Here is a 15998-nt window from a genome sequence, read left to right as displayed (position 1 = left end):
ACACTGAGGCTGCGCGCTGCTGCTGACTGACTGACTGACTGAAGGAGTCGCGTCCATGCGAGCTGCTGCCATCTGATCCAGACACACACACACGCACACGCACACGCACACACACACACACACACTCCCCATCAATGAGGCAGCAGATCATGGCGGATGGGCCCCGGTGTAAGCGGCGAAAACAAGCCAACCCGAGGAGGAAAAACGGTAAGGAACCAACGCTAAAAATTATCCTAACGGGAGAAATCCCAGTAGCGGTGGAAGTGGAGTGGAGGGAGCGGTGCTTGTGGAAGTGCTGGAGGGAGGAGGGGGGTGAAGCCCTGGCTCTGGCTGACGGGACGCACGTCGCGTGATACCGTTATTTTCAATCCCTTTTATCTCCTCTTCATTGTGGGCTAAAATAAAAGGGTGTCGGAGCAGAAACGAAGCAAAACTGGTGTCAGGAATTCTTTTCTGTTTCATTTTTTATTTCCTGGGGTTAGATATTTTGCCGGGGCTCCGCGTGCTTTCGCTGTTGGAAGTTGGAGCGAGTTGAGTAGAGGAAAAGTTTTGCAGCTCGCCGTCTATTTCCCACTATAGAATAAAAAATCCCGTCCGGCAGTTCGAGGCTGTTATCGAAGCTAGGCTCGTTCATTTTGTCATCTTTCCTTGGCAATGTTTTTTTGTAGTTTGGCGTTTGCATGTCGTGCTTTCATTAGGCTACATTTAATAAGGCTTAATCATTTCATTCATTGGCGATCGCTTCGTTTTGGCTTTGTTGAGGCTCTGATTAAAAAGAAGAGACATGAAGCTCTAAACGGCGATGAGCTGAAACAGCAGTCAGGTGGTGGCCGTAGGAAACAAAACATTCCGTCGCTGTTGTGTCATTTTGGGCGAGTGACCTGTACCACAGATTTATTTATCTGTTTGTTTTTTAGCGGTTATGCTTTGCAGAACTGTCTATTTTTTTCCTTCTTTTTCTGAGAGTTCACAGCGAATGTGATCTCGGCACGGACGGTCCGTAGTTTGGTTTGTTGGGGAAATTGTATAAAGTCGCTGTCTAACTGTATAATGGCCGATAAGCAAACGCTGCGGAGGGTGGATCAGCTCGCCGCTGTGTGTTAGTTTTTAATTCCGCTCTTTCACGGGGATTAAATACCCCAGAAAGGCGCTCGGTTGCCTCGGCACTCCGCCACTCTTTTTCCCGGGATGGCATTTTTCCCCTCCTGCTTCCCCTCTATCGTCCCCCTCCTCCTTTTTTCTTTATTAAACGTTTTGTATTGATCCACTAGAATCAATGGCAGTAGTTGTTGAGGGGTCTTTTGCTTCTCGGCTGACAACATGTCTAAAGAAAAGACACCCCCGTTTGTAAGTGTTTGCTCCCAAATCATGGACGACAAACAAACATTGTGTTATTTTTGCTGCACGGTCACAAGTCACTGGACTGCAGCCCTTTTGGCTCTGAAACCAACAGAAAGCCTTTGAGTAAATAATGTGGCTGATGTGACATTACTGCTGGAGTGTGTTAATAATAAAATAAAATGCCTCCCTTCTTTACAGTTGTGCTTGAGATGCTGTAAGTCTTTTGTGTGGTCTTTTGTTGACCTCCTTTAATTATACGATTTAAAGCAGGGAACTGATGCAAGGATGTGTCACCAGGTCTAAGCAAACAGGGGCTGTTTTATTATGATTTTTCTTTATTATCTTGTTCTCTTTTTTCCGGCATGCCCTGCCATGCCTGCCCCTGTGGGGAGCGCCTCAGTTTATCTGTGCTGAGTGTGTATTTCTCTCTCCCCCAGTCTGGTAGAATAGGGCTGAGCTTCGCTCTGGACCTGTCTGATAACTCTTCATATGATGATAGTTATCAGGGTGATAGTGAGAGCCTAACTGAATTGTGTAGCGTTGGCTGATGATTTGCGCTGGAGGTGTGCTATATGGCTTGAACTCTCTGCAGTGGTGGAAAATTGAAAAAAAAATCTGTTTCAAATTAAGGCAAAAATTAAATATGTTTAAATATGTAGTCTTTTGGTGAAAGGCAGCAAAAATGACAGATCAGTACTGTAGTGATGATTATAAGTCACGGACTGTTGACGTTAACCTTGCATTCAGCATTAGAGATCATTTCTGTCCTGGCTCTGTTTAATACACCTGTACCAGGTAGATGAGCTCACACCTCGGGGCTTTATATATTATTAATTCCAAAATGGTGAGCAAAGCGGCACAGTTTGTTTTATCTGTGGAAAAGGACCAATTTTATCACATTCCCTAGCGGGGGGAAAAATGAGGGCTTGAAAAAGTCTAGTTAAGATGAGCAAAATTTTCTCTTAGGCTTTTTCCCTTTGTCTCACACTGAAGCACACATGGCTAATGCACATTTTCTCTGGAGCCAGAGGAAATCAGATTTATTGGGCAGGTTGCGGACATCTCTGTGTCCAGATTAAGTGTACGCATCTCTCTCTTGAGCAGCCCATCTCACAGCTGTACAGTAAGCTCCACCGCTGTGACACACGCACACTCTAAACTTATATTTCATAACATGCTGGAACTGTCCATCGACTCCAGCTAGATCTCTCTCTCTCTCTCTCTCTCTCTCTCTCTCTCTATTCTTTCCCTTGTGTAGACGATAGAACTGTGGAAGACTGTGGAATCTGATCTCTCCTGCCATACAAGATTGGAGATACAGCAGCTTTAGACTCCAGCTAGATCTCTCTCTCTCTCTCTCTCTCTCTCTCTCTCTCTCTCTCTCTCTCTCCTGGTGTTACAGGCCAGCTGTGAGCATTTGTTCACTTTGTTTTGTATATGTGAGTGAATGAGTGTGTGTTTAGTAATTCAAAGCCATGTCCTGTAGCCTGTATCCAGTGAAATGGGCTTTATCTGATGCCTCCACACCTTTTGTTTTGGTCTAAATTTCTCATTGAGCGAAAACTAGAGAGAAGCAAGCTGGAAAGATAACCTAAACGCAGAGTGACAGTGTGAATCTAGTTTAGGTGTATGTGTGGATATTACAAGTTATGAGTAGAGTTACTTTATTTCATGAGCTCGATGTGATTTCGTTAGCAAAGGATGTCAGGGGAAACCTTTCGCAAACTCGAAATGGAGTACAGAACCATAAGCCTATACATAGCTGCATGGTGCTTCATGGAACGCTTAAATGTGCTAAACTTCCTCTTGTATATGACGCTGAAGTTGTCCTACAGTGTGCAGTTCTGCGTGTTTCCTGTAACACAAAGCCCTATTCATTTTCAATCATCAGTATCCTATTCAACATGTTTTAAGATGCTCCCACTAGAATATATTGATTATTTCATTTTTTGAAAAAAGTCACAGTGTTTGTACACTGTAAAGCCAGATGTTTAGATTTTGTAACACTTTTTAAACACTTGTTTAGTTCAGCTGTTGTCCTGTTTAGAAAAAATTGAAGAAAGCTTGACTACAGCATTACTTATTTTCAAAAATAATTTAAAGCACTAATGATTGGATTCTAAACATTTCCATGGCTTTACAGTGCATAGCTAGAAGAGTCTGATACTAACCAGGGTTTGATTGTAGTTAATTCATTCACATAATATATTCTGATATATAGACTGAAGGTGGGGTTTGGTGTGCGTGTATGCGTGTGTGTTGTGGGGTGCCGTTTCTTTAGCCACAGACCTCCTTTCAGCCCAAACAATGGCTGATTCCCCCTTGTCTAAACACTTTTTCTGTCTCCATTATGCTCTTTTAAGGTGCATTTTCTTCCCCCACCTCCAAAGAAAAGACGTTCGCTCTTCTTCTCTGTGACCCCAGCTCTACCATCCCCTCCGTAGGTAGGCGGCGTGGCTGCGCTGGCTGGGAGGGAACGGGGCCGCTCTCACACACAGCTGACTGTCAGAGCTAATGTGTTTCATTTACATGTTTATAACGTGAATAGCGCCAGCTCGCACCGCCACTCGCCCAGACGCGGACACTTTCCGCGCACAAAAAAGCACACGATTGTCTCAAATGCGGCACAGCAGACACATGCCCCCCCTGCCTGCTCTCTCTCTCACTCTCTCTCCCTCTCTATCTCTCTCTCTCTCCCTCTCTATCTCTCTCTCTCTCTCTGTCTTTTTTTTCTGATGGCTTTCTCACTTGGACTAGAAAAAAAAAGCTGGCGGAGGAGCTCTCTGCCGTGCATTGGTGTTTAGAGACGGATTATTTTGTTTAAGCAAGTGAAATAATTACAGCAGATCGAATGTGCCAGGGAGGAATAATCTCACGACAGCAGCATGGAAGGGTGCAGTGGATCGCAGGAAACAGCAGGGTCCTCATGTCTCTGCTGCAGTGTCAGAGCAGGACAGGGTCAGAACATTTTCTACCCACTTTGTGGCAGGTTTTTGACCATCTTCATTTTAAGCTTTTAAAAAATATATTTATTATTTATTAATTGAATATTTATTATACATAATTTGAGGATTTCATGTTACAGACTCAGTAAGAGTTAATATCCTCAATGTTTTTTTAGTCAATAGTAATAATTGATTTCTATAAAGTAGTCATAGTTGAAGGCATGGCACTTTTTATTAATTCACTAATATGCAGATATCCTGATCTTGCTTCCTCATTGGGAACTGTGTTTTGATAATGAATCATTAGACATCAAGATATGATATAGAAGATGTGAGCTGACAGTAATAGGTGAAAGTAGTATATGAGGTGACCATGTTTTTGTTTTTATTTTTTTTACACCCTCCTAGATAAACTACAAATCCCAGCTGTATTTATTATCTTATATCATCGTGCATCAAGCCAGAAATTAGAATAAATGCAGTTAAATGCATTCAGAAGGTTCTGCTTTTCCCTAGAATATTTCATGTTTCCTCTTATTTTGTTAGTAATTAATTTTTATAAATTGAATAAAATTTTTTTATGGTCCCCTCCCCTGTAAAGATATTTTCTCCTGGTGTGGGGGTATACATATATATATATATATATATATATATATATATATATATATATATATATATATATATTGTGTGTGTGTGTGTGTGGGGTGGGACACACACAGAGTGGGCAGTGTCAGCTGGCCCTGGACTCGGCGCTCCGCGGAATGCCTTAGGTATGATTTCACTTTCACTCACATCAGTCCTGACCCGAATGCCTTTCATATCTGATCCGCCGTGTCTCTGCCGGTAAACATCCCCTGGGGGCAGAACAAAGAAAGCAGCCTCTCTTCTTCTTCTTCTTCTTCTTCTTCTTAATCACAACCCAGCCTCTCTCTCACCGCTAGCTCACAGAATTTACATTCAACCTCAGAAAGGCCCACATGAAAAGAGGGGGAAAAAGAGGAGCAGGAGAGGAGCAAATAAAAAAAAGAAGAAAAAAGGAGAGAGAGGGAGAGAGAGAGAGAGAGAGAGAGAGAGAGAGACGAGGTGTTTGTGCGTGTTTGTGGGGCCTCCCCTGGTTACAAGCCTTATATAGGCCCTACTTTACACACCACCCCCCCACACTTACTGATAGTGTTACAAGATGCCATGCCTGTACTATTCATGGCCACTCACTCTCACACTTAAAAAAACGGGCTAAGACAGATGCAGTTGTGTGTGTGTGTGTGTGTGTGTGTGTGTGTGTGTGTGTGTGTGTCCATATGGGTGCATGTGCGTTACTACACATTTTTCCATAGGTGACAGTGAAACCTGTCAGACGGTGTTTAGCTTCATTTGATGCAAGTATACATGCATCTAAGCCATGTTGTATTTTTTTAAAATACGCTTTTCCTCCGATTTACCAAAACCATTTTTCTTATTCCACAATCAAGCATCAAAAATCTAACTTCAGACTCCAGAGATGCAGATAATATGTCAGGCATTTTTGTACTTTTTTATAATTTACTTTTTAAATAAGAAAAGCCTGGAGTCAAAACAGGATGTCTCACTTAACAAATGCAGTGCAATATAATACGGTGCAATTATGTTCCTTAACTTAAAGTTACTGAAGACATGTTACTGAAGACATATCCTTGAGGGTACCACCTCACTGACAGTTACGACCTTTTTTTTCTGAGCGTGTGCTAACATCCGTTCCCACTTCTGTGCCGTAAGATCTTATATGCAAATCCATTGCCAGACTGAAAAAAGGGGGATGCTACAACTTTAAATACATCATGTGATGTGAATTCCAGGTCCTTTTTTTCTTTCTTTTTTCTCCTTCAGAAGTTTTTTGTAAAGAAAAAGGATTACCAGCACACCTTCCCCCCCTTCAGCCTGCAGGATTTCACCAGCTTTAGTTCAGCAAACACCTTCGGACACAGAGAGAGTGAGAGAGAGAGAGTGAGAGGAGGGGGGAGTGTTTACTAAAGGAGCTTTTGTTAGAGGTACAGGGATGAAGGCTTTACTAGGTAGCCAGATATTAACCCATACACACATGCAGGAGCTGCTTTACCCTTTGTCAGGGGTGTGAGAGACAAAGATCAAACGCTTGCTTTTCTTCTATAAATCTCGTCAGTGACAAACTATAGATAGTGAGTATGAGGAGTTCTATTGATTTTATGGTCAGTTTTCTGTACATACAGAGGTAGATGTGTGGGTGTGAATGTGTCTGAGAGAGTGAGTAAGAGAGGAGTGTGGCCTTTATCTGCCATTCAACTATTCTGATGCTCTTCTTTCTTTCTTTTTTCTCCTCTAAATATGGCCAGTGAAAACTATAGTGTATTGATTTTATCTTCAGCTTTCTATACATACAGAGGTAGATGTGTGGGTGTATGACTGAAAGGGAAAGAGAGAGAGAGACAGAGAGACACAGAGAGAGAGGAAGAGAGGAAGAGAGAGAGAGAGAGAGAGAGAGAGAGAGAGATCCATGAGAAGCAGATGAGAGCTTTTGGTGGCTTTGTGAATATCCAGCCCCTAATTACAGCATCAAATCCTGCTCTCTGTCACCCCATTTCAAGCTTCTCTCCTTCATTCAGATTCTCTCTCCCTTTCGCGCTCTCTATCTGTACTACGGACATCTGTCTCCCTACAGACAGCAGTAGAAAGTGCCAGTAGGATGCAGGCTCTCCTGCGTCATCTCTGACTAACACGAAGACGTGATTCACACGACCGTACGGCCTTCTGCTCCAGCCACAGAGATGACCTTCGATTTAATCCTTTAATTCTGTACTTGAAGTCAAGAGATTCAAGGAGAACGTTACTGTCATCCTGTCTGTATAAAAGTTGTCATGTTAGAACCTACACCTGCTGCTCTTTACATTGGGTCTTAGTAGTCGTGATGGAGGTGCTTTAACCTTTTAAACTACACAACTTACATATTGGCTTCAAAGCAGTTCCCCAAAACTCACATACTGAATAATAAGCTCTAAGTTTAATAGCTGTACTAATAACTGTACACACTTTGAGTTTAAGGGGTTAAACGTTCATGTTGGGTGCTGCTGAATGAGTGAGTGTCAGTGAAGAAATGACAGGGTTGAGTGTGTGTGTGTGTATGTGTGTGTGTGTGTGTGTGCTGAATTCTGTCTCCCTCTCGGATGGCTCTTAGGATTTGACAGTTCATATCAACTCTCTACTACACTGATGTTGGCCTGAACCACTCCACACTCTTTCATACTCAACTCTCTCTCTGTTTCTCTCTCTCTTTCCCCTTCGCCGCCTCTTGCATCGCTCCTGCGGTGGGAACAAGCAAACATCCGAATTGAAACATCACTGGACTGGCAAATAATTGCATGCATTTTGGCACTTTCATTTATGTGTGTACCTCGCGATGCTAAGCCACCATGTTTTATGCATTTGGGTGAAAAGTACATTTTGAAATATCACGCCTCATTTCAGTTCCTCACTGCTGGAAAAAACAGGGACTTTGTTCATTTGGTCTTGTTCGTGTCTGCTCCGTGCTGCTGTTTGGGCATTATAATGTTTTGCTATGGATTGTAAGTGGAGAAAAAAAACATTCTCAAGTGTCAACTTTCCATTTGCGGGAAGTGTGGTGTGTGACAGTTTGTCTGTGTGTGTGTTTCTCAGGTGTAAAAACACTCAAGTCTTAATTCATACACGCAGAGGTGTTTCGCAGGTTTGTGATGTATAAATTAGCATTAACACAGCAGGATCAGTTTGATGGTCATATTGCCTGGGAAGAGTCACTCAACAGCAGCTGACAACGCAAAGAGAGAGAGAGAGAGAGAGAGAGAGAGAGAGAGAGCACATAGAGAGAGAGAGAGACAGAGAGCACAGAGAGAGAGAGAGAGAGAGAGACAGAGTTCACAGAGAGAGAGAGGGAGAGAGAGAGAGAGATACACAGAGAGCACACAGACACAGAGAGAGAGAGAGAGAGAGAGAGAGAGAGAGAGAGAGAGCACACAGAGAGAGAGAGAGAGAGAGAGAGAGAGCACACAGAGAGAGAGAGAGAGAGCACAGAGAGAGCGAGAGAGAGAGAGAGAGAGAGAGACAGAGCAGAATAAAAGAATGAGCAAAGAGAGAAAGTGCAGAGGGATAGAGACTGAAAGATATCTAATAAAAAGAGGGAGAAAGCATACAGAGAAAGAGAGCACACAGAGAGAATGATTATAGATAGATAGATTACATTTACAGCATTTGGCAGACGCTCTTATCCAGAGCGACTTACAGTTTGATCATTTTACACAGGTAGGCGAAGGTGGTGTTAGGAGTCTTGCCCAAGGACTCTTATTGGTATAGTGTAGGGTGTTTACCCAGGTGGGGATTGAACCCCAGTCTACAGTGTAGAAGGCAGAGGTGTTACCCACTACACTAACCAACCGATAGATAGATAGATAGATAGATAGATAGATAGATAGATAGATAGATAGATAGATAGATAGATAGATAGATAGATAGATAGATAGATAGATAGATAGATAGATAGATAGATAGATAGATAGATAGACATAGCACAGAAAGAGAAAGTTTAGAAGGATAGACAGAAAGATAAAAAGAAAAATACAGAGAAAGCTTACAGAGAGTGAGAACAAGAGCATGCAGAGAATGAGTAAAAATAGTTAGATAGATATAGAAAAAACATATTAAGAATGAGTGAGAAAAAGAAGACAGCTAAAAACAGAATGAGCAAAGAGAGAGATAAAGTGCATGCCGTAGAAAATCTTGAGAACAAGAACTTATTTGGTCTTGAGGATGGAAAAACTGCCTTCCGGAGTGTGTGTGTGTGTGTGTGTGTGTTTGTGTGTGTGTGTGTCTGTGTGTGTTGTGGTGTGTCTTTCTGTGTGTGTGTGTGTGTGTGTGTGTGTGTGTCTGCATGCGTGTGTGTGAGTGTGTGAGTGTCATGAGTAAGTACACTTGTATCTCTTGTATGACATTTGCGCTGTCCCCTCTAGTCTAAGAAGCATGGCCTCTACAAGGTCAATAATGGCTACAATTTAACTGGCATAATAATGTGAGCCATGATAATAACCTCAGTGTGTGTTGTCTGTGTTCGTCTGTGTGTGTGTTTGTGTTTACGCAAGTGCATCACAACAAGGCATCAGATGTAATAAGGCCTTTAGATTGAATCTTTTGAAGCCGCTCTGATAGCGAGCATGGATCAGTTGTGTTTTAGGACTAATTACTGTGTTACACAGTGAGAAATTTTATTTCTGCGTCTGTGCTGTGTTCTCTCTCTTTCTCTCTCTCTTTCTCTCTTGCACTGCATGTGCAAAGATGTCACCCGTATTTAGAAAAAAGGGTGTTGAAAGCAGTTCTCGGTTTGATCTGCTGAAGTTGCCGAGCACATTTTAGCAGGTCCAGAGCACACACATGCACTCACACACACACACACACACACACACACACACACACACACACACACACACACACACACACACACGCTCACTTTGATGTATGTTTGATTGTTGGGTGGAGGAACACTCCTGGCAAGGTCACACCGAACAATCAATAACAGATCACCCGATTAAGCATCATGACCAAAAGTGTCTGGGACTGAACGTGGTAAACATGAGCTTAGGATGTTACTGTACACACTTTTCTAATTAGAATATGGGATTTTACCTTTTATCTACAGATTTCCTGGCTTTTTACCAGCCTATAGAAAAAATTATATTTGAAGAGAAAAATGCGATAGAGTGCGCAATAGATAATTTAGGTAGATTACAGCTGCGGTTTTGACACGGCCAGCGGTGAATATGTAGATCTAATGCTTTCATCATATCACTGATCAAATGCGCTGCTATCAGGATATCAGAGCGCAGGAGGAAATTGTTGAAATTGTGTTTTGCCTACTTCACCCAGCACACTATTAACCTTAGGTAAGACTGAGCCAAGGAGAACACACACACCCCCCCTCCCTCAAGCACACACACAAAGACACACACACTTACACACTCAAAACCAGACACATTGCCTTATGTGCTGACTCTCCAAATATGTGCATATAGGTGCCTTTTCATGTATGCATTATAGACATCATATTGGTATTAATGGGTTGAGCTTTCAGGACAGTATCAGCAGGGATTGATGGATTGGATATTGGAGAGAACATGAAAAGGCATCTAAGCTGATCCTGTAACAAATTTAATCTGAAATAGTGCACAGTCATATGATGATAGCTGTGTTTTTCTTCCTGTGGGTTAGTACAGTATTGAGTATGTAGTAGTTCTAACATTACTCTCTCTCTGTTCTCTTTGTGTATATATGTATATCAACAAATTTGAATTATACAGTGTTTCATCTGGCAAAAACACACTTATTACTGAGATTAATGGTTATAAATAATTTTCTCATAAATAAATTTATCATATGTGACAAAATCTCCAAAATTGTAACTTTGCATGAGAAGGAAAAAGTTTTTTCTTATTATGATTATTATTATTTTTTTTACTTTGAATGGAAGTTAGTGAAGTTATGAAATTGTTTTGGTCCATTTCTATTGATTCATTTGTTATGAAATTTTAACACACTGTAGAGGGAAGCCGGTATTTAAAAGAAAAAAAAACTATATATATAAAAAATATATATACACACACACACACACACACACACACACACACACACACACACACACACACACACACATATATAGATAGATAGATAGATAGATAGATAGATAGATAGATAGATAGATAGATAGATCACTGTTATTGGCAGAAAACCTTGCATCTCGTTTTTTTTTCAGTTTTTCACATAATTTGAAAACACCTGTTAACCTGTTAACACCTGTCCTACATTGTAAGTAAATTGTATTGTAATTATATTTATATATATATATATATATATATATATATATATATATATATATATATATATATATATATATATATGTGCATGTGTGTTTGTTGCCCTCCTCTGCCAGGCCGGTGTGTGAACAGCAGTGTGAGGTGAATGGTGCAGTAATGTGTTTTGACTGTGGTTGAAGCTGTGTGCTGTTGGCCGTGTCAGACCCGCGTCTCGCTGCTGTCACACACAAATGTCAAACAAACACCTCCTCAGGTAGCGCTGCCCTAATCACACAGACAGCCTGTCCTTAGCCTTTCTCAGACACACATACATGGAGAGAAAGAGAGAGAGAAAGAGAGAGACTCACAGAACGAGAGAGAGAGAGAGAGAGAGAGAGAGAGAGAGACAGAGAGACAGGGAGCCCTGAGGACTCGATTTAGAGCCTTTACCTGCCTCTGTGTGTGTGTGTGTGTTCTCCTTCAGACCATCCTCTCTCTCTCTCTCTCTCTCTCTCTCTGTCTCTCTTTCTCTCTGTGTTCTTCTCTTTCTCCTCTTCCTTTCTGTCTCCCTCATCACTATCTGTTCGTGGTGCTTCTCTCTCTCATCCTACCCTCTCTCTTTTTTCTGTCTGTCTCTCTCTGCTTTCCTTCTGTCTCTCTCTGTTTCTCATTTTCCTGTTCCTCTGTTTTGTTTTCCCTCATTTTCCTAAAATGTATCTCTATTTCATTCTCTTTCCCTCCTTTATCTATTTTTCTCTGTCTCTCACTATCACTGCTCTCTCTCTCTCTCTCTCTCTCTCTCTCTCTCTCTCTCTCTGTGTTCTTCATTCTCTTTTCCACTTCTATTTGTCTTTTTACTGTCTGTCTCTGTCAGTCTGCCTACTTCCTCTCTTTGTTCTTTCTGATCTTTCTCTTTTTTCTTTCTCTTTTTCTTTTTTTGTCATTTTCTTTTTCTCTGTATCTTATTGTGTTATCAGCCTGATGTCTTGCTCCAGCATTCTTCTTACAGCTATTGTAATTAGCCAGCCAGTCAAAGCTCCCTTTGTGTTTGTGTTTGTGTGTATGTAACTATTCAACAACATTACAGTCATACTGTATATTCACACTACAACTTCATGTCTTCATTGTTGTAACATTGTTGTTGTTTTTCTCTGAAATGGCAACTGTATAGGAGAAGGGGCAAAAAAAACCTCTCCTTGACTTCAGTTTAATGCAATAAAATCTTCCAAAAAATTCCAAGCCAGTTTGGTCCATTTCTGGTGGTCAATTCATTATGAAATGTTTGCACAATGTAAAGAGCAGCTGCATTTTTTTTCAGATAGAAAACCCACAAGATTATGAGCTTTTGATATGACAGCGATGATATGTTAAATAAATCTCTCTCTTATTGCAGCGCATGATGAACGTTCATTACGTATTACGCTCAGCAGAATACAGGCAGAGAACAGGCATCTTTCTCTCTCGCATTCGTTTACACAGCAGGTGTTAGTCATGCATTTACAATAAGGCCGGCTCACTTCTAAACAAGCTTTATTTCTTTCCCTTGTCATTTTCTCTCCGCAAATTGTTTCCTTTACCTTTGTAATTTCTTGCCACAACATCAAGCGATGCACAGTAAACTGGCAATCACTGAATCTTAAATGTTATTACTGTTCATAATTAGTGACGCCTCTCTTTCTCTCTCTCCCACTCACTCCCTCACTCTCTCTCTCTCCCTCTCTGTATGACTGGTGGAAAAGAGTATCTTGGAGTAATTAAAGTAATGAAATATTCATTTCTACCTTTTGCAGCAGTGGCACAAATGAGGCAGGCGGCGTTAATGTTAATGTCTGCCATGCTCCACGTTTTTTATTGTAATGGCAGCCAGGCTCATCTGCAATTAGGCCAGACACACTGACAGTGCTGCTTACAGCGACGACATGGAGGAAGAGAGGAGACCCCCAACCATCACATGCACAACCTCTCTGTCTCTTTAACCTTCTGCATGTGTGTGTGTGTGTGTGTGTGCGTGTGTGCGTGTGTGTGTTTTTCCCCTTTGACGCGGAGGTTACCTTTTCCCGACGGTGCAAAATCGACTTGACATAACTGTTCATCAGTCTGGGGACTCTCCCCCGAGGTATTTGCATCAAATCAACCCAGTCAAGCTTCAAGCTGGAATTGGCAGGCCAGAACCTGACAGAGAGAGAAAGAGGGAGAGAGAGAGAGAGGGGACAGAGTATGTGCACAAGGGTGAAACAGAGACACGGTGAACAAGGTTTTTGTAAGTGCGTGTGTGTGTGTGTGTGAATGTGTGTGTGTGTGTGTGTATGTGTGTGTTTATATGTGGGTAGCCAGGTCACAGGGCTATTGAAATGGGCCATTGTAAAGTTAGGAAGGCCAATACAGTGAAATATAGTGGAATAACTTCTATCTCTCTTTTTCAGTTCAATTCAATTCAGTAAGCTTTACTGGCATTAGCATATTTAGTAGAGTAAATATGTAAATATATGTAATAAATATTCACTGCCTCTCTCTCTCGTTCTCTCTGTTTCTTTCTCTCGATTCACTGCAGTACAGTTCAGTAAGCTTTCCTGGCATAAACCATTTAGAGTGAATATGTAAATATTCTCTCTATCTCTGTCCATCTCTCTCACTTTGTTTTCTTGGTCATTTGAGCAAATTTGGACAGTATATATGTGTTTGTGTTGGTGCAGAGGTAGTGTGCTTGAAGAGGGAGCCCACTGATTTTTCAAAATTCCTGCATAATCCAACTTTTTGAGATGTAAACAGTAGTTTAGAGTCGTTTGAAGTGGAATAGTTCACTGTAGAGATCATTCTTTACTTCTTTACAGTGGTGGTCATAGGAACCAGGCGTTGAGAAGTATTCTGCCTTACAACACTGTGTATATAGCTCTTCTCTAGACTGGATTAAAAAAAAAAAAAAAACTGTTTCTGGCCAAACCATTATTTCATAACTCTTGTAAAACAATGTTCCAGGCATCAGGCAGCATATTCCTAACAGCTTCACACAGTAGTATTCTATGATATAGTTTTTATCTTCAGGCATTTGCATTCTATCGCCACCAATCTGAACAGTTTCTCCTAAACAGAACATTTAATATCAAAAGACTTTGAAGGATATTTCAACTGTTTTATTATGCAATTTTAATTTAAATGATAGGTTATTTAGGGCAGCAGGGCAATAAAGTGTGTGTGTGTGTGTGTGTGTGTGTGTGTGTGCATGCCTTTTTGTGTATAACTGGGCCTAGAGTGTGAAGAATGTTGAAAAAATATTCCCTTCAGCTTAACAATTGTAACTCATTTTTGTCTATTTTTATTTATTTTTTCTTAATTTATATTTTGTATGCTTGTGAACAATCACACTGTAAATATAAATTAGGTATAGCTTTTTGCTGTGAAATCACACTACAGTAGCATGGCAGGCAAATATGTTGTCATTTTCTACCTGCCTACCTTCGATACAACATCACAGTCCATCTCAGTAGCATTTTAAACTGGAAACTCAACATTTTGAAGCAAATCTAAAATCCAATGTACATATCGCTGCTGTCGGAACAAAACCTCATATCTACATTTTTGTCATTTTACAGTTTTTTGACATATTTTGAAAGTACCTGTGGTCCTATATAGTGATTGTAAATTTCATTTCAACAGAAATGGCCCAAAATCATTTGGAAAAAATTCTGGTTCCATTGACTTACATTAAAAGTAGAGTATATTTTTCCTTTCTCCTGTAAAGTTGTCATTTTAAGATATTAGGTTTTGATCCGACAACAGCGATTTGTTAATTTGAATAGGATTTTTGACAGCGTTCAGTAAAGGATGCCCAACCTAGCAACAGTTGCTACAAAACAACACATTTGTGGAGCAGGGATAGACCAATTCAACCCATCCAATAAGCAGTATGGTGTAATTCCTTCAGAATGGGTATCATTTGCCTGCTTTACCCCCTATTTGCTCTCGCTCTCACACAAACAGACATCCGTGAACACGTACACGTACTTTTGCCTCCTTTGTTTGCAGGCATAGATTTGCTTTTGAGGCTACCTGTTTGTTAGGATGTTGTAACACAGGGATTCTATCATGGCGGATTGGCCAAATGCAAGATGAAAAGCCTTTGTGGCTGCCACAGAAAAGGTTCCGCCATTCTTTCCCTTAAATATTCCTCTGTAGCGGAGCTTACTGTCCTAAAGTGATGAAACTTTCAGAGCGTCGTGCTGCTCCAATTCTGTCTCTGCAGCGCTCGCGAGCATTCAGCAAAAGTTCATTGTAAAGCGTTTGAAATCCCTTAAGAGCAGAGTGGAGGAGATGGAAGCTGCTTAACGTGGAGTTTTATTAGCCAGTGTTGAGGAGAACGGTGAGGAGGGCTTTTCTTTCTCCTCTTTCTCCTCTCTCTCCCTCTTTTCCCTCTCTGTCTTTTTTTTATATGGTTTGGCGCATCAGCTCTCACACAAACCCATTGGAAAAGCCAGTTCGTAAACGACACTGAACCCCCCCCATGCTCTCTGTCCATCTGTCTGTCTGTCTTGCCTATCTCTTATACACTGATCCACACATGCTGTACTCTACTGTATTCACACCTCTTTGCTTCCTTCCTTTTTCTATTATTCACACGATCTACTCTTCTGCATCTCTCTCTCTTTCTCTCTCACTCTCTCTCTCTCTCTCTCTCTCTCTCCCTCACTCTCTCACTGAGTGCTTCTGTGTTGTATAGGCAGCAGTGGGTTAAAGTGCTGTGATGGTGGTGAGTTTAGTTAAGCGCAGAACAAAGCCCTGGAGATGGCTGACTGCTGTTGTGCTTGCTGCATTTTGGCCCTGTCACCCTCCTGCAGGATTTAATGCTCCGTTTGGCTCTCCGGGCCACGCTAATATTCACACAGCCACTCGCCTC

General features: G+C 41.3%; 1 protein-coding gene across 5 annotated transcripts in view; it reads left to right on the top strand.

Annotated features, from left to right (window-relative positions):
• zeb2b (zinc finger E-box binding homeobox 2b) overlaps positions 1-15998 on the top strand; it is a 95056-nt gene that overhangs the window by 1752 nt on the left and 77306 nt on the right. For 4 of the 5 annotated variants that reach the window (XM_017702150.2, XM_017702148.2, XM_017702149.2 and 1 more), the window contains exon 2: positions 1-207. In XM_017702150.2, coding sequence (XP_017557639.1) covers positions 135-207 — 73 coding nt within the window. In that variant the 5' untranslated portion in view covers positions 1-134. Of the gene's footprint in view, positions 208-4211; positions 4300-15998 lie in introns of those variants that run through there. The other variant, XM_037536567.1, reaches the window with a different exon arrangement.

The sequence above is a fragment of the Pygocentrus nattereri genome, chromosome 30 (genome assembly GCF_015220715.1).
Source record: "Pygocentrus nattereri isolate fPygNat1 chromosome 30, fPygNat1.pri, whole genome shotgun sequence".
In the NCBI taxonomy this organism is placed as follows: Eukaryota; Metazoa; Chordata; class Actinopteri; order Characiformes; family Serrasalmidae; genus Pygocentrus; species Pygocentrus nattereri.
The sequence above is the reverse complement of the archived record's forward strand: the minus strand, read 5'-3'. Positions and strand labels throughout refer to the sequence as shown.